Raw genomic sequence first — 27072 nt, 5'->3', positions numbered from 1 at the left:
AAAAGTAACATTAAAGACCGTCAAGGGATTTCAACCTTTTATTTCTGAATACATTTTATATCGTTGAAAAAGGTGCAAAGACATATTATAATGTAGTGTTGAATTCTGCAGATAATTCACCATTACAATTGTGCGTTCTAAAATGGTGGCATGGCGAAGACCACAATGTGAAAAAGGACTATTTTTGTTTTTCTCACATCCATTTCACTGACAACTCTTTAGTTTACAAAAGACTTAACTTTTTTTTCTCTCCTGAATCAAGTTAACATGTGTTGTGAGAACACCCAAAAGTCCATTATAGTCCAAGTAAGACACTCGAATCACGATAGGCATTTCAACTACCAGTACTTGATTGCCCGGAAAGCTGTGAAGGCAGTGCAGCATAGTTGGGTTGTTAGTTGTGTTAAGTTGATCCTATCTACTTGATATCTAATTTACAACATATTCTTTTCTTACACACAGTGTTTTTTTTAAGTGTTCAATTACCTGTCATGTTTCTGCGTATACTTCCGCCTTCGTCAGAGAAACATGTCAGGTAATTGAACACCTAAAAAAAGACCGTAAGAAAATAATCTGTTGTGAATTAAAATAGTTGGGTTGGTAGGGGTTAAAAAGTAAATTACAATTTCTCCACAACATATATGACAACTTAAATAATTTAATCTCACCGACAATAAGTGACCTTCAATTTAATGAGATGAAGAAAAAAAATAGCATAGCAGTACTGAAAAATTCTCACCACTTAATTGTTTAAAGTGCTTACTTATTCATTTGGCGACTAATCGGTATGCTTGTCCAAAAAAAAAAAAATATATATATATATATATATACAGTAAAGTCTCGTTATATCGATATCGGATATATCGATAGTCCCGGTTATATCGATACTATTTCTATGCACGCACGGAGAAAAGTACATGCAAACAGGGTCGGATATATCGATAGTCCCGGTTATATCGATATTTTTTCGGACTCCCTTGAATATCGATATAACAAGACTTTACTGTATATATCTAAATAAATAAAGGTTGATCAACCATGTTGAAAGTAAGGAGGCACAACGATTGACTGCAGCGGTCAGTTGAGGCTGTTCTCATCTCTGAGAGTGAAGATACTCAAGTCTTCACTCTCAAGTCTGTTTTTGGATATGACCCGCGAGTTTCTGTCATCGGTAGGACGGCAGGTCTCCCTCAAGCGTTCTCCATTTGAGCACCCAGAGGAACTGAAACATCGTCAAGAATTATTAGTGTGTATATTAATCCTGTGGTCATCTTCAAGATATTTTTTCCATGGAGTGTAGCTCTGTTGTTGATCAATGACGGTATACCTGTTGCCTTGAATGAGGTGGAATGTCCGGTCAAGTTTTTTTGGGGGGGGATGCTTCCGTGGTGCTTTGAGAAAGAGCAGGTTTCGTAGTTGAGAACGATGTGTAATTTAGGGATTTGGAGCGATGACTTTTAGAAAAAGACTCCCTTCTCCCTGGCTCACTTCCTAAAATGTAATAAAAAAAACAGAACATTAATCACATTTTAAACTAGCAAAGTAGGAAGCGGAGGGTTGAACTCTGCCAAAGGGAAAGAAAAAAGTATTTAACTCATTTACTTCCAGACGATATGCAAAAATGTGTCCACTCCAGTGCCAGGGTGTTTGTCATTTTTCACTCAAATTGCAGAACCCACAGAATATTGAGTTTTAGGACTACATAAATAAACATGTAACGCAGCGTAAGAAAGGTTAGGCTCCGTTCCATCATCAGGGGAAAAAAAGGGTTATTTACTAAGTTATATGGGTCAGGAGTAATATGAGCTTGAAATGCGGGTGGTTGTCCAAAATACAATGTAATACATACATATTGGTTTGTATAGCGCTTGAACAGCTGAAGCATTAACAAAGCGATAATATGGAAAAAAGGGGAAATGCCTCCCGCTTGTAGCAAAGAAAAATACATTGCCAGAGGTCTGACCAGCGCTTTAACGGCACCCGGCCCGCAAGAAAAACGAAAACCTGAACAAATTCAGGAATGGTGCTCCACGTCATACTTTCAATTCCCGATTATATTCAGGAATGGCAGTGAATGAGTTAAAATTTTACAAAGATTAATTAAAAAATAATGTAAAAACTAGTTAAAGACACCATTCGAAATCACCACATGCAAATACCCATCTTCATAACAAAAATTAATGTGACCACATTGCAAAAATTCCGTCGAAAAATGATGCTATTGATAGCCAATCAGCTGCATTATGTCATCTATATTCACGCAAAAATGCAAAAAAAAAAAAATAAACCCATACTTGATTACAAAACACTTACTGATCGATAAGGCGCTGCAACCATCAGTCGAGGAGCATCTACTCCGGTTGGCAAAAGGAGTCATGTTTAAAAACTGATTTTTCAGCCATGATGCACGGTCCTCCTCAAAAGCCTTTTTCTGCAGGAGGGATGCAACAACAATTCAAATATGAAATACAGTGAGACCTCAACTTCCAAACACCTCAACTTACAAACGTCAAATTTCTGAAAATTAAACCTTATAATAAACACTATTTTCACAATACACACCCACCACGGCTGGCGGAGTGATCTTCGGCGGAAGCACACGACCGAACAGCACCAGAGGTTAAGTTACCAACAGTCCTTACGGAAGGTGACTCTCCTTACATAAGCCATCAACGACCATCAAAAAGGTCAATAAAACTTTATTTTACAGCACAGTTTATTTCTTTAATTAGTCGCCATGTAATGCGCCTCTCTTTCCAAACAGCAATTCCCCCAAACAGCTGAATTGAATGTTTATGTATTCCTAAAACTCAATATTCTGTGGGTTCTGGAATTTGAGTAACCCCAGTCGTCGGTTAAAGCCACGTGATTGGTCAAGAACGCAGCACTGAGGGGAGGTGGTTTAAACATTAAAGAGACAGCCAGAAGACAGATAGAGTGACAAAATGAATACAAAACAGTGAAATTTGGACTAGTTTCAACTTTGATAGTTCAAAGGCAGAGTGTAGACTGCAAGGTTAAAATTCCCATCAATCAGGCTCCACAAATAACCCGCACAACTTCCAGGATGTACAACCCAGAGCTCCTTGAGACACGTTATGCAAAAAGCTATCCATTCCATCAAGCCATAAATGACCATCACAAATGTAAATAAAGTGACTTTATGATACAATTCAGTGTATGTCTTTCATTACAATACAATAGCACATTTATTATACATAGAATAAGGTATGTTGTGTGTAGTTTTAAGGCTTATTTAGTTGAAAAGTATATTTTATGGAAACCCGGGAACGGATTATTCCCATTTTAGTGGTTTCCTATGGGATTTTTTTTTGAGATACACACTTTTCGCCTTACACACTGTCTGGGAACCAATTAAGTTCGTAAATTGAGGTTTCACTGTATGTCATTAATAAAAAAAAACAAAAAATAACAATGATTTCTTTACTTCTCGACCAAGGCGTATGGCGGCCTCGGTAAAGTACTTTCTCTCCCTCTCAAAGTTCCTTTTCTGCTCCTCAAAGAGCCTCCACTCTTCCTTGAGCTGCTCCTTCGCTTCCAGGGTGTAGCAGTCACCCAGGAACTCTGCTGTCTCGTCGTCGAGTGATGCCTGCGGTTGTTGCTGTCAAACATACGGAGATACACACACGTTGACAATTTACAGCATCTGTGTTTCTACTAAAGTATTTTCTGGTGTATAAGCAGTGTCTGAAACTCGTGAAACTCATTTTCAGAAAGTCCCGCCCCCAGTTCGTGATGTCACGCCATGACGTCTAGCATTGCTAGTGAATCAAAACAATGGCTTCACATTCGGAGAAGACGCTTTCTTGTTACTCATCCAGTTATGAATATGATTCAAATAGTTCTGAAGAGGAAAGCATACATGTTTGCAATCGATTAAAATTCTATTCTGTGCCATTTTGAGGCAACATTGTCTCACCCAAAAAGAGGCACAAAATGGCGACCTCCTGTGGCCACCTCCGTTTCCACAGGCTGATAAATTCCTTATATGGAGCTTGGACGCCCTCTTCTGGCGGCTTTTGGGTGCAACACGAGGTTTTCAGACCAAACAAGTACAGCAAAATACATTGACGTGATGGAAGGACGCTACAATGTGTCTTTTTTTCGGTCAGTGGGCGTTCCTTTAGTGACGTCACGTACGGACTCGTCACCAACTCAAAAACAAGACTTCCTGAATATTCAGTCTTAAAACGTAAAATATAGCTATATGCGGTGGAATCTTATGAAAATACGCTCAGTAGAAGTCATTTGAAGCCATTTTACAAATTATGGACACAACTTGTCCCGAGACGTCGTTTGTCCTTTAAACATACTTATATAAACCTTAAACACATTTATATAAGCCTGAAACCTACATTCCATACAAAATATAGCACTGAATCAACTTACGAACAAATTTACCTGACGAACGACCGTTGGGAACGCATCTCGTTCGTAAGTTGGGGAGCGTCTGTACTGACCTGGAGGAGTTGCTGCTGCGTATGAATGAACTCCTTGCACTGCCGCACTTCCTGCCTCATCTTCTCCATCTCGTCCTCGTGGCTTTCCATCGGGATGAACTTGTTACCCGATTCAACGCGATTTTGAACTTTGAGGGGGATGGAAAAGAAAAATATTTTCAAACAACTTGCAAGTTAGCAATCTTTGTCAAACATTGTGTTGGATTGTTAACTTCTAGTATGTGTCTCATACCTTGGTTGTCCAACTTCTCCATATGGTTCCTCACTTTCCTCCACTGCTGGCGAATGCTGTTGCTAAGTTGCTCCCTCGCCGGGTCGCAAAAACTGTTGAGTAGTTCTCGGCTAGCGTTGCCCGTCTCCTCCCCATCAGAAGCCACCTGAGCAAAATAAATAAATACATAAATAAATAAATAGGAATGATAAGCTAATCGTTAGCTATATTCACTCCTAGAAATGAAAGAAGCTAAGCTAACTGTTCGCTTAGCTTCTTTCATTCCTATAAATGAAAGAAGCTAAGCTAACCGTTAGTAATAATAATACATTTAATTACGAAGCGCCTTTCAAAACTCTCAAGGTCACTTTACAATCACAGGATAGGTTTTTCTGTGGGTGAGCAGCGGCAGCACACGCGCCAGCGTTCACTCAACCCAGAATAACTCAAATAGATGGAAAGCTAGCTAGCTAGCTAATACATAGCTAATAGATAGCCAGCGTTAGCTATATTTTGTTCATCTGGCTGGCTAGTACACGTAAATTTTCATACTCCAACAAACATGGAATTTGGGAGAAGATTCACAATAGTCACTTCTCGGTATCGGCTATCGGGAGAACACTGAATGCATAATATGATTTAATAAATGTATGTCGTTATATATAAACAATATTTTTAAATTATTAATAAAAAAGATGTTAAATCATTCACTGCCATTCACGAATTTATTTGGGAATTGAAAATACGACAGAGCGCCATTCCTGAATTTGTTCGTGTTTTGTTTTTTTTTTCTTGTTAGGGTGCCGATAAAGCGCTGGACATGGCCTCTGGAAATGTTTTTTCCCCCTTTCATAAGGGGGCAGCATTTCCCTTTTTTTGCACGTTAGCACTTTGTTCCAGCTTCAGCTGTTGTTAAAGCACTATATAAACCAATATGTATTTTTGTACAGCCACCCCCATTTCAAGCTCTGATAACTCCAGACCCATATACCTTAGGAATTAACTTTTTTTTCTGATGAAAGAAAAGAGTTGAAATTTCTTACGCAGCATTGAATATTTAGTTAGTCCTAAAACTCAATATTCTGTGGGTCCCGGAATTCGAATGACAATGACAAAAACCCTGGCACTGGAGTGAACACATTTTTTTGCACATCATCTGACAGTGAACGAGTCCAAATATTAATAAAAAAATATCTTTAACAATTTACAATAAGCCAAGCTGATTTTTCGCTTCTATTCTAACATGACACAAATCTGTGTAGGATCAGTTGCAATTTTTTGTGCCACATCTACCCTCTCCTGGCTGTCATCAGCGCTTGGTTCCCTGCACGGCGCGTTGTGTGGACTCAGCAAGTGTATCATTTCCTTTTTCATCTGCTGAAGGACCTTCTTCAGCTCTTCGTTCTCCAACATTAGCGACTGCTGGCTGGCCTCATATTCACGCAAAATCGAGTTGTACATCTTCTCTTGGTGGCTGCACAAAGTGAATACGTACGTGTACAGATATGACAGATTCCTTGGATCGAGTCAAACTATCACAAGATGGTTCCTCTCCATACCTGGCTGTGACTTGGGTTGTTTTCCAGTGGCTCCTTTTGCCGTCTGTTCGTCCAAGGCAGTTTAGCATGTCAATAGCTATGGGACAAAAACAGTACATATATACACACACATCTTGTATATGCAAATTTAAAGGACAACTGACGTCTCCGGACAGGTTATGTCCATAATTTGTAAAATGGCTTCAAACGACTTCTACTGAGTATATTTTACAAAGATTCCACCGCATATAGCTATATTTTCCGTTTTAAGACTCGCGCTGAATATTCAGGAAGTCTTGTTTTTGAGTTGGTGACGAGTCCGTACGTGACGTCACTAAAGGACCGCCCCATGACCGTAAAAAAAAAGACATTGTAGCGGTCCTTCCATCACGTCAATGTATTTTGCTGTACTTGTTTGGTCTGGGGACCTCGTGTTGCACCCAAAAGCCGCCAGAAGGCCAGAAGAGGGCGTCCAAGCGCCATACAAGGAATTTATCAGCCTGTGGAAACGGAGGTGGCCACAGGAGGTCGCCATTTTGTGCCTCTTTTTGGGTAAGACAATGTTGCCTCAAAATGGCACAAATAAATTCTTGAATCGATTGCAAACATGTATGCTTTCCTCTTCAGAACTATTTGAGTCATATTCATAACTGGATGTGTGACAAGAAAGCATATTCTCCGAATCTGAAGCCATTGTTTTGATTCACAAGCAATGCTAGACGTCATGGCGTGACATCACGAACTGGGGGCGGGACATTCTGAAAATGCCCAATTCGCAGCTCAATTTTTTTTCAGATTTTGGACACTTTAAGTCATTTTTATTGGTGTTTTGCATTTGAATAAAAATATCATACTGCGTGTTTTGTGTATTTTAGATGCTATAAAACGTTTTTCTGATGTCAGTTAAAAAAAACAAAAAAGTGACATCGGTTGTCCTTTAAACACAACATATAAAAGTATGTATGTAGTCACCCATTTTTTTATCTCTTCTGTCCACAAGGAGCTGACCGAGACGTTCCTTGAGCTTGGCCAACTCTCTCTCTTTCCTCATGCTGTCATGGCTGTACTGCGATGCGCGGCTGGCAACTATACTCTGGAGCTTCTGAACCTGCAGTGACAGCATTCGTCAGTTTAAGACCCAAGTCAACAGGGTGAGATGGACACGGGTCACTGAGACCAAACACTATCACTTCTGTTTCTTTTCATTGAAGTTCAAGAAGTTTTATGCCATGCAGGTTTTGATTTCCTCCAGGCAGGATAAAAATGGCTTGAACAGAAAAAAAATACAGTAAAGTCTCGTTATATCGATATTCAAGGGAGTCCGAAAAAATATCGATATAACCGGGACTATCGATATATCCGACCCTGTTTGCATGTAATTTTCTCCGTGTGTGCATAGAAATAGTATCGATATAACCGGGACTATCGATATATCCGATATCGATATAACGAGACTTTACTGTATATGACTAAGAGTGTGGCTAGCGGGTCATTTACCTCATCTTTCTCCATCTTTAGGCAGTTTTGCAGAGTCTTTATTTTGAGTTGAAGTTGCCTTTCGGTCTCGTGTAAACCTGAATTCTCTCGAATGGATCGCTCAAGTTGATCCTGGCGGAAAACATGACAACTATGGGTTGCCTCATTCCAAGAATTGAGGTGCAATTTTCTTTAAATAGACACAGAGGACCAAATGCTGACACTTACCCTCAGTCGTGAATTGCTCATCTGCATGTGATCCAAGGTGCCGGACTTCTTGACCTGCTCCCTTTCCAGCTCCTCTAAAGTGGCCATGGTTTGCCTGTGGACCCGCAGAAGCTCGAACGCTGCGTTCAAAGCGGGTACTGCATTCAGGTCGGTGGCCCCTGCTGAGCTTTGCTCCATGTATGAGGAGAGACCCAGAGAGCAAAGCTCCTGCGTGGGTTAGAGCACAGGTGTCAAAGTCAAGGCCCGCGGGCCAAATCCGGCCCGCCACATCCATTTTTTCGGCCCGCGAAAGCAAATCAAACTTGTTAAATTCCATGATGATTGCTAAAATCTGAGCCAAAATTTCATATTTTTGGATGTCAACCACAATAAAAGTCATTATTCTTGACTTCAGATTTGAAAACGAGTTATTCATTAATTTGCTGTGTGCTCTATATGTAATATTTGAAGGGATTTAAACATTCGAATGGCTTCCCCAAATTCATAACGGCCCTCGAGAGGAAACCATAACTACAATGTGGCCCGCGGCAAAAAATGACTTTGACACCCCTGGGTTAGAGGGATAAAGGTAAAAATCAAAGCAATGGTACAATGCTGAGGTTTCGTTTGACAACGTATATTTTTGTCTTGGTTTTGTAGTGGGGTACAACTGAACTGCATCATTTCAAATGAGGTGATTTTTTTTTTTTTTAATTCAGCTCTTGCCGTTGTACCTGATTGATGTAGGAGACACACTGCGACACATTGTCATCTGTGCAAAACACAGGGAGTGCATTGCGACCGTTCCTGAACATCGACTGCAGGGACACAAAGTTGTTCTGCCTTGACGGGGACATCGTCAAAAGTGATATGCTGGAGATCTCATTTGTTCCTGATCATGACAGAAATCCCAAAATGACATTCAATCTAGATTGTGAAATTGGCTGCTGTTCTAAATGGAGAGCACAAACTGGGTCACCTCCCTCAATTAAAGGACAACCGACACCATTTTTTTTTTGGTTTCCTAACTGACATCAGAAAAACGTTTTATAGCATCTAAAATAGCCAAAACATGCAGGCTGATATTTTTAGTCAAATGCAAAACACCAATAAAAATGACTTAAAGTGTGCCAAAACTACTTCAAAATGACCTAGGAAATGGCAAGTTTCAGAAGGTCCCGCCCCCTTATTCGTGACGTCATGCCTTGCTCTAGAATCAAAACAATGGCTTCAGATTCGGAGAAGATACTTTTTTGTTACTCATCCAGTTATAAATATGATTCAAATAGTTCTGAAGAGGAAAGCATAAATGTTTGCAATCGATTAAAGAAGTCCTCCCGTATCAATTGGAGCGCCGTCAGGACTCCGATGTAGCATCCGAGAAAATGCACAAGATGGCGCCCAAGCTTCGTTGGAAATGGGCTGATTTGTCTGCTGGGAATTTGTGTCGACTAGTATCAAATAGTAGTATTGGTGCAACACACAACGATTCACCATCGCGTTATTTATGTGTTTTCCTTCTAATTTTGCCATCAACACGAAGTTTTCAGACCAAACAAAGTACCCAAAATGCATTGGTCAGGGGCGTTCCTTTAGTGACGTCACGTACAGACTCGTCACCAACTCTTCCTGAATATTCAGCGCGATTCTTAAAATGTAAAATATAGCTATATGCGGTGGAATCTTTGTAAAATACGCTCAGTAGAAATCATTTGAAGCGATTTTACAAATTATGGACACAACTTGTCCGGAGGCGTCGGTTGTCCTTTAAGATAAAAAAAAATAACTCAGAATCAGAAGTTAAGTGTTCAGAAGAGGAAAATTACCCATACAAATGTCTCCTGACATGGTTGTCCACCGTTCTCCCATATCACAGACGCATGAGGGCACACGTTATCGGCCACAGAGAATTAGCAGTCAGTTCGTGGATCACAAGCTCCCGCCGGACACTCGGTAATGTAGCATCAAGCTGTGAGATAGAGAGACGGCGGATTAGCTGGACGAAAGTATTGCGCATACCAGCTTAAATGGCAGATGTGCAGTCGGCAGGGAGGGATAGGATTTTTAAAGTCGATACTAAAAATAAAATAACAAAAAAATAGAAATAGAAAAAATAGAAAATTAACATTAAAATAAAACAATTAAAAAAATTAATAAAAATTAATAAAAATACAATAAAAATGTAAAATACATTACAATGAAAATATAAAACCAAACTATAATAAAATGTACATTTAAAATGTTAAATTTAAAATTAAATTTAAAATAAACAAAAATTACAATTAAAATGTAAACACAGTCAAAATAAAAAATAAAGTAAAAATAAAAACTAAATACAAATAAAAACAAAAAAAAAAAAAATCGCAGGCACATGCCAGCATCTAAAGAGAAAAATATTCCGTGGGCTGGTTGTAGTTAGGAAAGCTATCTATTTTCAGTACCCTGATTTGGGAAACTAGAGCATATCCCAGTAGACTTTAGGTGTGAAATAGTAAGCCTATACGTACACCAAAGACTGGTCACCAGCCATATCACAGGGCAATTGGAGACAAACAAGGATTCACACTTAAACAAAACGTATTTTTATCAAACATGGCATGTGCCCATTATAACTGGGGAAAAGCTGGCAGAACATGTAAACCCACACTGGCAACATTTGAACCAAGATAATCAGAACAGTGAAATAGACGTACCAACCACGACTGCACTTTTCTACCACCGTCAGAAAACATTCACAGATGCTTTTCTGTGCTTTTTTTTCCCTCCATACCCTCGCTTCAGGATATAATTAGGAGGCCTTAAAACATGCTATACTGGTTATCTACTCCCTGTTTTATTGCTCAACCTGTGCTCACATGCTGTCCAGAGCAATAAGAGAGTGGAGGAAAATAGATCAATACAACTTATGTTCCTTTTAAACCCCGTGTTCCTACCAAGAAACAGAAAGTGTCCCATGTTCAAATGACGAACCGGTTTCTTTTTTCGTATTGTGCGGTGTTAATGGTACTACCCGGGGGGCGTTGTTTTCTCTGGGTGGTACTATAGTTGACAAATCACACCTCAATTTTACTTCCACTCGTCACATGGAAAGAAAAAAATACATATACTGCTCAGTTATCTCTCACAAACAGCCGGGAAACACCCAAACGAGCCTCACCTGGCGAAAAAAAGACGCTGACGTCGACCAAGCTTCGATGTACAGTTAATACGGAAATGTAACATGACACAGAAGTATAAATAATCTCACCTATTTGGATTATGTCACGCCACACGAATGACTTAAAATCCTCACATATTTTGATATCATGAGCACGCGTCTACACGCCCAAGGTTAAAAGGCAGAGTTCTTCAATCGTGTCACTCGGGGGTAAATTTCCTGGATGTTTTCCGATTTCTACAGCATTCCTGATCCTAATGATCAGGATCGTTATCCAGTTTCGGCAGACTTTGCTGATCATCATTTGAAACAGTTGTGTTGCAACATGGAGAGACGGAAAACATGCAGAAAGCGGTCCCAAGGAACACGATTAATACCCCTGTTACAAAGCGAATTAGTCTCCGAATTTGTGAGAAAACACGAGTCAATGGGAAAATAATCCAAATAGATGTTTTAACAAATTAAAATCATATTTTTTTTCATATAATTTCAGCAAAACGACAGCAAAATGTCACTAAACGCACTTACCACTGCGGCGGCGTAAAATGGGTCAACAATTGGGACAAGGAAACAAAGTCATTTCAAACGAAATAATGGACTACGCCGAGTTTGTAGCTTAATTTGTCAACATAACAGCAAATAATGTTACTCTTAAAAAGGTGAGCAGGAAGAACTGAGTAAAAGTAAGCCAAACACATGGAATGTTTTTGAAGTCTCCAGACGGACAGCCTCGAGTCAAACACTAATATGATTGGAGGGACTGTTACCATGTGACCAGTGCGCGAGTTGCTCATTGGTTAGGACGATAACGTAGTAATGCGCATCAGGTGCAATGAAATGAAATGACGTCAGGTAGAAAAAGTGATAATACAACAGTACTTATTTAACCCTTTTCCCGACAAAAACGAATATACACGTTTTCTCAAATCTTTCTTTTTTTGTCGTGGACAAGTATACTTGTCTAAAACGTTTCCTTCAAAAACCAGCTACCTTCGTATATACTCGTCGATTTTAAACCTTGTGAGCCACTCAACACGTGAAACGAGTATTCTCGCGATAAAGTATAGATTGTGGGATTTCAAGGACATTGTTACGTGACTCGTCTGAACGGTGTTGTTCGCATCCACATTTGCATTCATTTTTTTGGTTAGCATTTTCAAGTGTTATATCCCAAATGTGTAGTTCAACGGATGACATATGAATATGAACCTTCCCTCAGAAGTTTGAATACTTCTGATAACTCTGCCAGTTCCTCGGACAATGGCTATTTCTCGATAAGGTAGCAATTGGCACACAAATACAGGAGTTGCTTCTGGGCATAACACGCATGCAGAAGCTCCTCACGCAGACTGGTGTCAAGGCGGACTTCCCTTTCATTTGGCTCGTCCCTTCTCCTTCATCTGGGTATAAATGACGTAACCCTATGTACATGACGTCACTATCTTTGAACTCGCCCAGCCCGAAATTATTCAAATAACAAGCACCACAAATAACAATACATTACAATCTGCCGCGTGAATATGTAGTTTTTTTCTTTGTTTCTTTCTTTTCCTTAACATTAATTTATGGTTGTTTGCTTTATTTCTCTCAACCAAACGTGAAGCATAATGAGACCTGCAGTCACCCCGTTTGGTCAGGATTACCTGTCAATCATGTAGTGGTACCCGCCTCTATCAACCAATAACATTTACCAAACGGTCTCGTGGCCATTCCGGGATATTTCACGTCAAGTAAGTAAGTATGATTTTGTCAACATTTGTGAGATAATGTATTTTTTCCCTCTCGTTTTACTCTCAAAACAAACGCTTTTTTTTACTAAATGGACAATTTCGGAACCCGGAAGTGGGGAGGCAATAGCAGGTGGTTCTGCTATAAATAGCTTTTGGATGTCTCTTCCTCTCACGTGTGGATGTTGTTCTTTTTCAAGACGGCGATACATGACCCAAGAACACCGACAAAAATTGTTTAGCTATTGTTAAAAATGCAATCTCGTGGTCCAATGCGTGTTACCTGAGTAACTGTTCAAATTAAAAGAACACTACTCATCCCACAGAAGCAGCACAGTTCGTCGCACTATAGCGTCTTTGATGTTAAAAAATACCTAATTATTATTTGTATCATTTGGAGTAACAGTGTTTGTTTTTTAATCTTCTCTTAGTTCCATGATGACGTCCTCATGTTCCGCAGTTAGCCAGAATCAGCTACAAAGGACCATCAGAGACCTCAATGGTATTACATATACTGACACACCAGCAGCACAGCATCATCTTTACCATTTTAATAAGGTGCTATATTTGATATTAAAGTTGTGGTCTGCAGTATGCAATACCTTCCTATGCGGTTAGCTGCGTTAGCACAACTGCGGGCGGCATAGTTCCTGAGTTTGGTTTTTGAATCTCTGCTCCATTCTCCTCCAAATGGAGGACCCAAAGTGCCTCAATTAAATCACACGTGATATTCTGAAATTTACAAATGAGATACAGTGATACCTTGGCTTACAAACTTAATTGGTTCCCAGACAGTGTGTAAGGCGAAAAGTGTGTATGGCAAAAAATAATTCCCCATCGGAAACCATTAAAATGAGAATAATCTGTTCCCAGATCCCCATAAAACATAATTTTGTATTTTTTAATTTTCTAAGCCTTAAAACTACACAAAATATACCTTATTTTATGTATAATAAATGTGCTACGGTATTATAATTAAAGAAATGAACTACTATATAATAAAGTCATTTTATTTGCCTTTGTGATGGTCGTTGATGGCTTGATGGAATGGAGTGGTCGGCTTCATCAGCATTAAACACTTGATATGGAATGTGACCTTCTTCTTTCACCATCTTGAGAATGATGCCTTGTAGGTGCTTTCTGTGTGATAATTTTATCTAGTTCCTCACCAATTGTGTTCTGTTTAGCTGGGTTGATAGCTTTTTGCATCAAGTGTACAGATGGCTTGTGCGGGTTGTTTGTGGAGCCTGATTGTTGGATATTTTAACCTTGCAGTCTACACTCTGCCTTTGAACTGTCAAAGTTAAAACTCTCTCACTGTCGTCTGCCTGTCTCCTTAATGTTTAAACCACCTCCCCTCACTGCTGCGCTCTTGACCAATCACGTGGCTTTAACTGAAAACTGGGGGCGGGGAATAGAGGACAAAAGCAATCGGCTGCCATTTTGTTTTGTAGAAGAACGGGCACGTTGGCGAACGACACATCACTTATTGAGGCAGCTCCGTGTACGAACAAAGTTCATATGCCAAGGTAAAGTTCGTTTGCCAAGGTAAAATGTTCATAAATTTAACGTTCGTAAACCGAAAACTTTGTTAGCCAAGGAGTTCGTAAATCAAAGTATCACTGTATGTAGGATTTCAACATAGAGTATACAGATTGTGAAAAATGAATGGCGACACAGCAACGGACATGGCGTGACCCTTTTTTTTTTTAAGATGCTGTGTTTCAGCTGAGTCAAGAGCATAAAGAATACGCTGAACCCGTGACCGACGACAGCACCAACCTGCGCAAATTTTTCTATAAACTGGAGTACTTGCTGCAGGTATGATACTTGATAAGCTTGATGCAAATTATTGAACCTGTAGTGAAGTCCGTACTCCATCATTGAATGTTTTTTGACAGTTTGACCTGAAGGAGAAGACAACCTTTCTCGGACAAAGAAAGGACTACTGGGATTACTTCTCTGACTGCCTGATTAAGATCAATGGTGCTAATGATGGCATTCGTTTTGTAAAGTCCATCCCTGAGGTAATCCTGCTCTGCAACACACACACTTGCGACGCGGTATGCCGCGTGAGACAAGCGCAGACACAAATACACAGGTGGCATTATCATCAAACTAATCCATCAGTCAGCCACTCTGGACTTATTCACTCGCCTTCTTTCAACAACAACTGTTTCTTCATTTGTTCCTTGGAATTCACAGTGGTGAGTTGAACAAAATATGTTGATTTTATAACTGTCGTCAAAAGTGATTGTTTTTTCTGGCTAGTTTGTGTGCAATTTATTAGATTTTTTTTTTTTTTTTTTTTTTTTTGGTCGAGCATTTTGTAAAGGAGATTTCCCTGTGGAAACATTTAAAGGACAACTGACATCACTTTTTTGTTTCTTAACTGACATCAGAAAAACGTTTTATAGCATCTAAAATAAATACATTTCTCCACTGAGACTAATAAAGGCAAATCCAATCCAAAATACCCAAAACACGCGGTATGATATTTTTATTCGAATACAAAACACCAATAAAAATGACTTAAAGTGTCCAAAATCTGCAAAAAAATTGAGCTGGGAATTGGGAATTTTCAGAAAGTCCCGCCCCCTTGTTCGTGATGTCACGCCAAGACGTCTTGCATTACTTGTGAATCAAAACAATGGCTTCAGATTCGGAGAATATGCTTTCTTGTTCCACATCCAGTTATGAATATGATTCAAATAGTTCTGAAGAGGAAAGCATACATGTTTGCAATCGATTAAAGAATTTATTCCATGCCATTTTGAGGCAACATTGGGGAGAAAATCACCAGAAAAAAGGCATAAAATGGCGACCTCCTGTGGTCACCTCTGTTTCCACAGGCCGATAAATTCCTTATATGGAGCTTGGACACCCTCTACTGGCGGCTTTTGGGTGCAACACGGTTTTCAGACCAAGCAATACAGCAAAATACATTGACGTGATGGAAGGACTGCTACAATGTGTATTTTTATAGCTTATAGAAAATATAGCTATATGCGGTTGAATCTTTTTAAAATACGCTCAGTAGAAGTCATTTGAAGCCATTTTACAAATTATGGACACAACTTGTCCGGAGACGTCGGTTGTCCTTTAATACTTCCTTGTGCTAAAATATTGGCGAAATCCCCTTTCCAAAGGCATTTTACATCTCAGCATTTACAGTAAATTTCCAGGCATTTTTTTTCCGTTTTAGATTACTCTTCATTGAATTTGTCAATTTGGATGATAGACATTTTGTGGTTTTGTCATCACTCGCCAAAAATATGTTTTTGTGCGTTATTTTTGTTCTCAGTTAAGAACCTCACTGGGTAAAGGAAGAGCATTCGTCCGCTACTTGCTAGTTCACCAACGACTTGCCGACACATTGCAGCAGTGTCTCATCAATCAGAAAGTCACAAGGTGAGTTGCTGTAGCTTTGAGAAGTTCTTGGTGAAATAACTGTCAATCTGACCTTGTCTGGAAAATGAAGGTCACTGATGTAAATGTAATAAGTATAATAATACATTGCACTTATAAGCGCCTTCCAAAACTCTCAAGGTCACTTTCCAGGCATCTGATAAGTTTTTTTCGGTGGGTGAGCAGTGGCAGCTTGATAGAAAGCTAGCTAGCTAATAGCTAGCTAATCGATAGCCAGATAGGTAATAGATACTGTAGCTGGATAGCCAGCTAGCTAGCCAGATAGCTAATAGATAGGAAATAGCTAGCCAGCTAGGTAGCGAGCTAGATAGCCAGCTAGATAACTAGCTAGCTAGATAAGTTGCATGCTGCTCTAAAAATGTAACTAAATAACAATAATAATAGTAATAATAATAATAATAATAGTAATAATAATAATAATAGTAATAATAATAATAATAATAATAATAATATAATAATAATAATAATAATAATAATAATAATGCTACTAATACTACTAATGCCACTAATACTACTAATACCGCTAATACTGCTAATACTACTAATACTACTAAAACGTCTAATAATAATAATACGTTTAATTTCTAAGCGCCTTTCCAAACTCTCAAGGACACTTTTCAGTGATGGGATAAAAACTTTTTTGTTGTTGTTTTTTTTGTGCGGGTGAGCAGCGGCAGCCATTTGCGTCAGCGTTCACTCTACCCGGAAGTAACACAACAGCAAAGTTATGAAAGGGAGAGGAAAAGAAAGAAATAAGTAGAAAAACAAAATACATGAGCTGCTGTAAAGGCAGCCAGTCTCGCGGCGCCGTCTTAAAGTAAAACAAAAAAAAAACAAAAACACTAAATAACAAATAATATGACAACACAAAGACACAGAGAGTCATTCATTCTTCAGCATTTGCTGTACCCTCTTTGTGACATGAAGCAGCTCTAGAAGAAAGAGGACGGATCAGGGAAGTCATAGTGCAAATGTGCTACTACAAGCTAAATGTTGAAAGCAAACACAAAGCTGTAGCATCCATTGCCCACATAGGTTGCATGTTGCTCTAAAAAAATGTAACATTTGTTTGAATCACAAAAACATATTGATTTGGTCTTTCTAATTTTCGAATGCGACCAATGTGACTCGTCCAGTCATGTGATTCAAGTCTAGTCTAGTCTGACAAGTTTTAGACAAGCGAATTGCAAATTTTTCAGTGTCAACTGTAGACGGACTCAAGTCAAGTGAGGTGACGCAGATCCCCCACCTCCTTGTTTACCTGCGTAATTTTATCTTCCTTAGTGACTGGTACTACGCCCGGAGTCCCTTCCTTGACCCAAGCCTCACCTCAAAGATTGTAAACAACCTGTATGATCTCAACCAGATCCAATTTGATGTTGCTGCCCGGGGTTACGATCTTGACATTGATTGGCCGGCTTTTGCCAGGTAAAACCATTTCGGATTTGTCTTTGTTTTTTTTTTTCCTGAAATATCGCTGAATACTGTACAGTATAGTGCCTCTTTGCAATTTTTTTGATGATGATACTAGTGCAGCGTGTTCTACCAGAAACAAATTCCTTGTTCTTCTACATACTTGGCAATAAAGATGATTCTGATTCTGATTTAAAAACATATTCTATATGTTTGATGATAATTGCTGGGAGAAAAAAAATAACAAAGACTGAGAACTATGTAGTTCTGAATTGTTTTTCATTTGCAAATTTCGACGAATAAAGGTTTTCTGATTCTGATTCTAAAAGCATGACGTGGAGCGCCATTCCCGAATTTATTCGGGTATTTCTTGCAGGGGGGTGGGGGGGGGGGGTACTGATAAAGCGCTTGTCAGACCTCTGACAATGTTTTTCCCTACCACGAGAAGGGCAGCATTTGCCTTTCATCCATGTTAGCGCTTTGTTACAGCTTCAGTTGGTGTTAAAGCGCTATATAAATCAATGTATTGTATTAGTTATATTAAGTTCATCCTGTCTACTTGATATCTAATTTAAAACAGATTCTTATCTTACAGACAGTGTATTGTCGGTGTTCAAATACCTGACATGTTTCGGCCTTCGTCAGAGTGGACGCTCTGGACACTCTGACGAATGCGGAAGTAGACGCCGAAACATGTCAGGTATTTGAACACCGACAATACACTGTCTGTAAGATAAGAATCTGTTTTAAATTATAATGTATTGTATTTTGTACAGTCACCCCCATTTCAACCTCTGATAACTTCAGACCCATATAACTTAGGAATTAACTTTTTTTCCTGATGAAAGAAGAGAGTCTTAGGTTTCTTACGCTGCATTGAAGGTGTATGTCGTCCTAAAACTCAATATTGTGTGGGTCCTGGAATTTGAGGGACAATGACAAAAACCCTGGCACTGGAGTGGACACATTTTTTTTGCATGAGTTAAAAAAAACTCCGGCACATATATTTTCACTTACTGGGACTTTAACTGAATCACAAAATCAGATCCCACCCCTGAAGAAAGAAAACATGTTGTTACTGCAGATATATAGCATGGTGTAAAGATAAAAAATATCTCCACAGTTTTTCAGCTGCGGTACTCATGAAATGTTATTTTGTCCTCCTTTGGTCTCATGAAAGACGGACGTTAGGGGCTAGCTCATTTGCACTCTTGTGGAGACCCCCCAGCCGTTGCTCCAGCGTCAACAGTCTGGTCCAGGTATAAAGCATGACATGAAATCTATTTATATTTTTGTTTCAATGCGATTTGAAGAACCTCTTCCATCAACCATTCAGTCACAGGAGGTCTCAGTTCCAGACTTTAGGCCCCCTGGGGATTTAGTTCCAGGAGAAGCATCCCTTCGCAGTGTTGCGGAGAACCTCCGCATTGAGCTAGAGGAGTCAGAGCTCAGGAAGAAAGAGCTTCTAGGACAAGTGGAGGACTTAGGCAAAGAGGCCGCCCAGCTTAAAGATGTCGTGAAGAATCTTCAGGCCCAGTTGCTAGCAACTCATAACACCACTTTGCCAGATCCTCCAGAAGTCACCACGAGCATGGATGTCCGAAACCACTATCAAACGTGTTGGGAAGAAAAAAATGGTGAGCTTCAAGACAGACTCGCAGCGACTGAAAACAAAAATATGGAACTCCTCTCTAAGCTAGACAAGACTATTAAAGATAAGAGCAAACAAACCAGCAGCTTCTGCGAATCAGCTTGGAAGATCCAAGAACTCCTTGAGAAATTGAACTCAACAGAGGAGAAGAGGCTAGAGGCCAAGAAGGAGGCTGAAGACCGGGCCAGGCATTGTGAACGTGTGTCTCAGGAGCTCAAACTGAAGGAGGAGGAGCTGAGGAACTGCACGGAGAAACTGGCTGACGTCAAATCCCGTTGCCAGGATGAGGGCGCAGAAACCCTCAAGCGCTTGGAGGAACTCCAGAACGCGGTCGGTCGCATTCAAGGTGCGTTGACGCTGAAAGAGAAGGAAAGTGGCAATTTAAGAGCGCAGCTGCAGGGCTTGCAGACCTCGCTGGAGTTTCGAGAGCGGCAGGCAGAGGAACTGAGACATAGGCTGCAGGAGGAACGTGACGAGATAGAGCGTCGATGTACAGCCAGGGACAGCCAGAACGAAACCCTGGAGGTCCAACTGCTGGATTTACGAAAAACCTTAAAAACCAGAGAGAAAGAGCTTACTGTCAGTGCTGAGAAAATCAAACGTTTGGAAGAACATCTGGAGAAGTCCAACATAGAGAAAGAAAGTCTGATATCTAGACTCGATGAAACCGATGGGAATGCCTGTGAAGTAACCGGAAACGTTGACATCTGTAAAGTTCACTGCTGCGAACTGAAAACTGCAAACACTGCGTTACTGCAAGCGGTCCAAAAGAGTGAGGCGACCATCTCAGAGATGACTCTGGCAAGGGAAACCTTATTAGACCAGCTCGCTGCTCTGAGGGCTTCTGATAAGCACCTGAAAGGAAGGTTGGAAGCTGCCCATCTTTGCACAGCAGAACGCGAGGAGAAGCTTCTGGAGGAAAACCATCATTTTGTTGAGCTCCTCGAGAAGGTTCTTGTTAAGAAAGAGCGATTGGAAGCACAGCAGAATAGTGTGCAGCAAGAGAATCGGGAACTCGTTGAGGTCCAGTCCTCCTTGAAAACACAACTCTCTGAGGCCCAGGAGGAACTAGACTTGCTGAATGCCAAAGTGTCCAATCTAGCTGAGAATCTCACAGCATCACAAAAGAGCCACGCGGAGCTGCTGAAGAAATTCCAGCAAACAGAAAACCTGCTCAAAGACCAGACTGCTAAATGTGGGCTTCTCATGGCTCGTTCTGAAGACCTGGAGAGCAGCACCTCAGAGCAACATGATGAGAAAGGAGCGGCGGAGAGTAACGAAAAAACATCCAAGCTTCATGAGGAACATTTAACCTCTGAGACCAAAGTGGCTCCATTCAGGCTGGTGATTGCCGAGGCTCAACTGGAACTCAACCTTCGGGAGGTCCACCGCCTCAGGGAGGAGGTGGTGCAACTCAAGGCTCAGCTCCTGGCTGGAACGGAAGAAAGAATGAAAGCTCAGGCCTTTCAGGAGGTGACGGAGGCATCCAGAGAGGACCTGCGAGTCTTGGCCGAGCAGCTCAAAGGTCAAGTGGAGGACCTGAACAGACGGCACGTGGACGAGATTCTGCGTTCTCGCGAACGCGAGGAGGCATTGATCCGTGAGCGAGACTGTGAGGCCCTGGCTCGGGCCGGCCTGGCCGCCGAGGTGACGGCCGGCAAGGAGGAGATCCAGAACCTCAAGCAACGCTATGATGCTTTGTGTCTGGAGAACAGCGACTCCGGGGAGGCCCTGTACCGAGCCACCACTGAAACCGCCGAGCTCGGCGTTCGCGTATGCATGCTGACGGCCGAGAATGAAGAAGCACGCCTGCGCTGTGAGACCCTCTCCAAGCGGCAGCAAGCTTTGGAGGAGGAGGCGGCGCAGGAGGCCACCAGGCTGGATGCTTTTACAGAGCAGCTCCGCCTGGAGAATCGGCAGCTCCTTAGCAAGCTCCGTCACCAAGATGATCTTTGGGCCGTGACCCAGAAGCTACAGGAGGAGCTGACCGACGTCCAGGAGGAGGCGGAAATGCTGGAGAAGAGGAACCGCCAGGAGATCGAGGCTCTCCGCCTGGAGCTTAGCAACCAGGCTATGAGCCACAGCAGCCAACTGCAGGTCGGACTCGCAAATTCGAGCTTTGAGGCTTTTAGCATCCCCCGCTATCATCGTAATCGTACCTTTTTTGTGGACTTTCAGAGTCTCAATGAAGAATTAATGGATGAAAGGTTACAGATGTTGAGCGAGCAGGAGAAAGCGGTGGAGGTGGACAAGAAACTAAAGCGCTTTGAGGTGAGAGAATATATCGCGCACCTCTGTGAGTTTATATATTTTTTGGAATGGTAGCAATTCTTTAATACGTCTGTGTAAGCTCTCAGTCGTACAGGAGTGGTCCATCGATGAGAAGGTTTCTTCAGCCGTCACTTTTGTACAGATGACGGCTGAAGAAACCTTCTCATCAATTCTTTAATACTAGATAGAGTACACCACAAAATTAAAGATATTTAAGAAGTACATTTGATATTTTCAAATACTTTTTTTAATCATAATTGAACAATACAAACACACCTGCTCACAATGGAACGCTACATGAGGGTAATGCGCCGGTCACAATGAGACGTGAGTGATGTACAGTAAAGTCTCGTTATATCGATATTCAAGGGAGTCCGAAAAAATATCGATATAACCGGGACTATCGATATATCCGACCCTGTTTGCATGTAATTTTCTCCGTGCGTGCATAGAAATAGTATCGATATAACCGGGACTATCGATATATCCGATATCGATATAACGAGACTTTACTGTATAAGAAAGCGGAGGGATGTCGAGTGGTGCATTCAGGTGCGCTCAGTTTGGTCCAGAACCCATTTTCGCTTGTAAAACGAGGCATATTTTTATTTTTTTTTGATTGAGAACTGAGACGTTTGAAAACCAAGGTTTGATTGTACAAACTACGTACCGTATTTTCGGGTGTATAAGGCGCACCCCCAATGAATGGTGTCTTTTCAAACATGTTCCATATATAAGGAGCACCGCACTATAAAGCACACCTTAAATGAATGAAAAATGTTTTCCAAATATAATACAGATGCTCCCCTACTTACAAACATTCAAGTTTTGAACAACGGTACATACGAACATTTTTTTTGTAGTAACGTATGTAGGATTCTCTCCAGTTGTACCTGTACATATCTTTATAGCGCATATATTTTATGAAATGTTTATTTTTCAGTACAAACCAGTACAGGTGACTGATATAAGTCTTAAACATATTTTTATAAACGTGAAAAATACACATATAAGACTTAAACATACATTCCATACAAAATACAGTAAAGTCTCGTTATATCGATATCGGATATATCGATAGTCCCGGTTATATCGATACTATTTCTATGCACGCACAGAGAAAATTACATGGAAACAGGGTCGGATATATCGATAGTCCCGGTTATATCGATATTTTTTCGGACTCCCTTGAATATCGATATAACGAGACTTTACTATATATCACTGAATGAACTTACGACCGACCGTTCGGAACATATCTTGTTCGTATGTTGGGTAGCGTCTGTGTAAGGCGCACCTTCAATGAATGAAAAACATTTTCCAAATGTAATAAAGACTCTCCCCTGCTTACGAACATTCAAGTTACGAACGATGGTACATATGAACATTTTTGTCATAACATATGTAGTATTCTTTCCAGTTGTACAGGTACATATCTTTATACAGCATATATTTTATTCAATGTTTATTTTTAAGTACAAACCAAGAATGGTTACTTATACAATCCTCAAACATACTTCTATAAGCATTAAACATACTTATATACACCTTAAACATACATTCCATACAAAATATAGCATGAAGCAACTTACAAACAAATTCACCTTACGAACGACCGTTTGGAACGTATCTCGTTCGTAAGTTGGGGAGCGTTTTTGTACTGGATTACATCCACTAAAAAAAGTCTGCTATGCTTCCTGCACTTTCTCACAATTTACAACTGTACAACTATTTTCATAAGATGACAAATTTATTGCGAAATGAATACAAAAGTAAGAAATAATATAACTTCGAGACTTGTCACAATATTAGCTGTGACTTACTGTCAACGCAGTACATTGCAGCGACAAAAAACCCTCCACAAACTTTCTGATGTTATCAATCAAAAGCAAGCATTATTGCCTTGTCGCTAGACAGAATTATGGATGCAGCTCTCAAGTTGATGTTTCATCCATCTTGGCCTTGAAACCTCATTTCCATTCTGGGTGACTTGTTGCTAGGCTGAGGTGCAAAGATACCGGCAGCACCTCACTGAAAAAACCATTCAGATGGCTCAGTCGGAAAATCTCCTTCAGCAGAAAGATGACGAAGTAATCCTTCTGCGAAAGAATCTATCAAGGTGAGAAATCCCGAAAATTGCTCGTAATACAGTGAGACCTCAACTTACGAACTTAATTGGTTCCCAGACAGAGTGTGTAAGGCGTTTCTCAAAAAACATTTTCCCATAGGAAACCATTAAAATGGGAATAATCCGTTCCCTGGTTTCCATAAAATGTACTTTTCAACTAAATAAGGCTACAAACTACACACAACATGCCTTATTCTATGTGTAATAAATGTGCTATTGTATTGTAATGAAAGAAATGCACTGCATTGTATCATAAAGTCACTTTATTTACATTTGTGATGGTCACTTATGGCTTGATGGAATGGCGTTGGAGGTCGAAGGTCAAAGGGAATTGCTGTTTGGAAAGAGAGGCGCGTTACATGAGGACTGGAATTAAAGAAATAAACTGCGCTGTAAAATAAAGTTTTATTGACCTTTTTGATGGCCGTTGGTGGCTTATGGAAGGAGAGTCACCTTCCATAAGGACTGTTGGTAACTTAACCTCTGGTGCTGTTCGGTCGTGTGTTTCCACCAAAGATCACTCCGCCAGCCGTGGTGGGTGTGTATTATGAAAATAGTGCTTATCATCAGGTTTAATTTTCATAGATTTGACGTTTGTAAGACGAAAAGTTTGTAAGTTAAGGTGTTTGTAAGTTGAGGTCTCACTGTACATGTTTCTTCCTTGTCTCTAATTGTCCGTTTTTTTTCTCAAAGAGGCCAGGAGGAGCTTGATGCGACACAACGGGCCTGCCAGGAGCTGAGAGACACTCTGAGGACCGTCACGTTGGACAAACAGAATTTGGACTTGAGGACAGCTGCTGAACTCGATGACCTTTACCGAACTAAGGTCAATTTGGAGGAAAGACTGGTGGAGCTACTCAGGTACACTCACACATTGTCAGAGATGTTTTTTCGGACACTGTGAACAAAGGCTGGAATACAGGAAGATTGTCTTTTACTGCCGGCCGGGGACGCCCAACCTCTGCAGCCCACTGCCAAGCTATTTATTGAGCGTATATGCAAATTTAAAGGACAACCGACGTCTCGGGACAAGTTGTGGTCATAATTTGTAAAATGGCTTCAAATGACTTCTACTGAGCGTATTTTAAAAAGATTCCACCGCATTTAGCTATATTTTACGTTTTAAGACTCGCGCTGAATATTCAGGAAGTCTTGTTTTTGAGTTGGTGACGAGTCCGTACGTGACGTCACTAAAGGAACACCCCCTGACCGAAAAAAAGACATTGTAGCAGTCCTTCCATCACGTCAATGTATTTTGCTGTATTGTTTGGTCTGAAAACCTTGTGTTGCACCCAAAAGCCGTCAGAAGATGGTGTCCAAGCTCCATATAAGGAATTTATCAGCCTGTGGAAAGGGAGGTTGCCACAAGTGGTCGCCATTTTGTGCCTCTTTTCTGGTGATCGTTTCTCCCCAATGTTGCCTCAAAATGGCATGGAATAAATTCTTTAATCGATTGCAAACATGTATGTTTTCCTCTTCAGAGCTATTTGAATCATATTCATAACTGAAGGTGTAGGTGTAACAAGAAAGCATATTCTCCGAATCTGAAGCCATTGTTTTGATTCTCCAGCAATGCAAGACGTCACAAACTGGGGGCGGGACTTTCTGAAAATGCCCAATTCGCAGCTCAATTTTTTTCTGCAGATTTTGGACACTTTAAGTCATTTTTATTGGTGTTTTGCATTTGAATAAAAATATCATACTGCATGTTTTGGCTATTTTAGATGCTATAAAACGTTTTTCTGATGTCAGTTAAGAAACATAAAAGTGACATTGGTTGTCCTTTAAGTGATACATTATGAAAACATAGTCTTCTTGATTTGAATTCAACGCCTCTGATTGTCCCATGATACAAGCCAGATCTCCGATGTAGGATTTATCGTTGGGAGTTATTTTGAGTACTTTTCACACTTTTCATGCTTTTTTGTGTATTGTTTTTATTTTGTCTGTTTTGAATTTTGTGAAGCACTTTGTGGTTTTACCTGTGAAAAGTTTACCTGTGAAAAGTGTGTATCCCAAAAATTAATTTCCCATAGGAAACCATTAAAATGAAAATAATCCGTTCCCAGGTCCCCATAAAACATAATTTTCTACTTTTTAATTTTCTATGCCTTAAAACTACACAAAATATACATTATTTTATGTATAATACACGTGCTATGGTATTATCATTAAAGAAACAACAGTTAAAGTTATAAATAAGTAAATAAATGGAACGTTCGTAAACCGAAAAGTTCGCAAGCCAAGGGGTTGTTAAACCAAGGCATCACTGTATATAAATAAATCTTACTCGCAGCAAGATGATAGTTCTACAGGCTGTGTCTGTTCACCTCAGATTGACCCCAGATTTTTCTGTGCTTCCATTGTGGGCCTTGTGTTCGGCTAACTAAGTATACAACAGCAGGAAACATTTAAATTCTATTCTTTATCACACATTCAAGGCATTTACTCACATTTTTTTTAATTCCATCTGATTGTCACCAACCCTATTGTGTCACGTCGTGCCATATTTACCAATTTAATGGTTATTTCTATGCAGGGACAAAGACGTTCTGTGGCAGAAGACGGATGCGCTGGAATTTGAACAGAAGCTTCGCGATGAGAAGACGGAGCGTGACGTCAACTACTGCCTGGGCTGCCACACGCCATTCGGCTGGTGGCTCCGCAAGCACAATTGCAGGTCTGACACACAACTACATGAACTGCCATTCCCGAATTTATTTGGGAATTGAAAAGCAGGAACGCCATTGCCAAATTTTTTCGGGATTTATTTTTTCTTGGGGGGGGTGCCGATAAATAATAATAATAATAATAATACATTTCATTTATAAGCGCCTTTCAAAATTCTCAGTCACTTCACAGTCACAGGATATGTTTTTCTCTGGGTGAGCAGCGGCAGCCACACACGCCAGCATTCACTCAACCCAGAAGAAACTCAAAAAGATAGAAAGCTAGCTAGCTAATCGAGAGATAGCTATATATCTAATAGATAGCGTTGTAGCCAGCTAGATAGCTAATAGATTGCTAGCTAGGTAGTCGGATACCTAGCTAGCGAGATAGATAGACAGCTGGATAGCTAGCGAGATAAATAAAAAGCAAGATGGCAACTTTGTGATTTTCATGTTGGAGTAGATGAGCTGAGAGTCAGTTCGGATAAAGTGCAGGTCAGACCTCTGGCAATGTTTTTCTCTCCTACGAGGGTGCAGTATTTGCCTTTTGTCCATGTTAACGCTGTTGTGAAAGCGCTATATTAATCAATATGTATGTATTGTGGTTTGTACAGCCGCCCCCATTTCAAGCTCAGATAACTCTAGACCCAGATAAGATAGGAATTAACTCTTTTTTTCTGATGGTCTAAAGTTTCTAACACTGTATTTAATTTT

At 40.3% G+C, this 27072-nt stretch overlaps 2 protein-coding genes across 5 annotated transcripts in view; one reads left to right on the top strand and one right to left on the bottom strand.

Moving 5' to 3' along the window:
- Nucleotides 1–25: 25 nt before the first annotated feature.
- LOC148891148 (afadin- and alpha-actinin-binding protein-like) lies at nt 26–11799 on the bottom strand. Its single transcript, XM_089009174.1, is given in 15 exon segments — nt 26–1222; nt 1328–1380; nt 1382–1491; nt 2314–2431; nt 3449–3622; nt 4482–4609; nt 4714–4858; nt 5986–6166; nt 6252–6327; nt 7203–7338; nt 7728–7838; nt 7935–8141; nt 8648–8805; nt 9740–9882; nt 11599–11799. Coding segments are annotated over 14 exon segments (1785 nt in total). The 5' UTR covers nt 9783–9882; nt 11599–11799; the 3' UTR covers nt 26–1077.
- Nucleotides 11800–12737: 938 nt separating this feature from the next.
- The window catches only part of LOC148891147 (FYVE and coiled-coil domain-containing protein 1-like), a 34051-nt gene continuing 19716 nt past the window's right edge, over nt 12738–27072 (top strand). For 2 of the 4 annotated variants that reach the window (XM_089009171.1, XM_089009170.1), the window contains exons 1-13: nt 12773–12804; nt 13229–13299; nt 14252–14326; nt 14512–14618; nt 14699–14824; nt 16102–16208; nt 17511–17654; nt 18820–18898; nt 18976–21387; nt 21469–21561; nt 23562–23680; nt 24383–24550; nt 26229–26369. In XM_089009171.1, coding sequence (XP_088865297.1) covers nt 13233–13299; nt 14252–14326; nt 14512–14618; nt 14699–14824; nt 16102–16208; nt 17511–17654; nt 18820–18898; nt 18976–21387; nt 21469–21561; nt 23562–23680; nt 24383–24550; nt 26229–26369 — 3638 coding nt within the window. In that variant the 5' untranslated portion in view covers nt 12773–12804; nt 13229–13232. Of the gene's footprint in view, nt 12805–13228; nt 13300–14251; nt 14327–14511; nt 14619–14698; nt 14825–16101; nt 16209–17510; nt 17655–18819; nt 18899–18975; nt 21388–21468; nt 21562–23561; nt 23681–24382; nt 24551–26228; nt 26370–27072 lie in introns of all 4 variants that reach the window. The other 2 variants (XM_089009172.1, XM_089009173.1) reach the window with 2 other exon arrangements.

Source organism: Hippocampus bargibanti, linkage group LG11 (assembly GCF_051943395.1).
Source record: "Hippocampus bargibanti isolate YZ-2025 linkage group LG11, ASM5194339v1, whole genome shotgun sequence".
Taxonomy (NCBI): domain Eukaryota; kingdom Metazoa; phylum Chordata; class Actinopteri; order Syngnathiformes; family Syngnathidae; genus Hippocampus; species Hippocampus bargibanti.
This window is presented reverse-complemented; position numbering and strand designations above follow the sequence as displayed.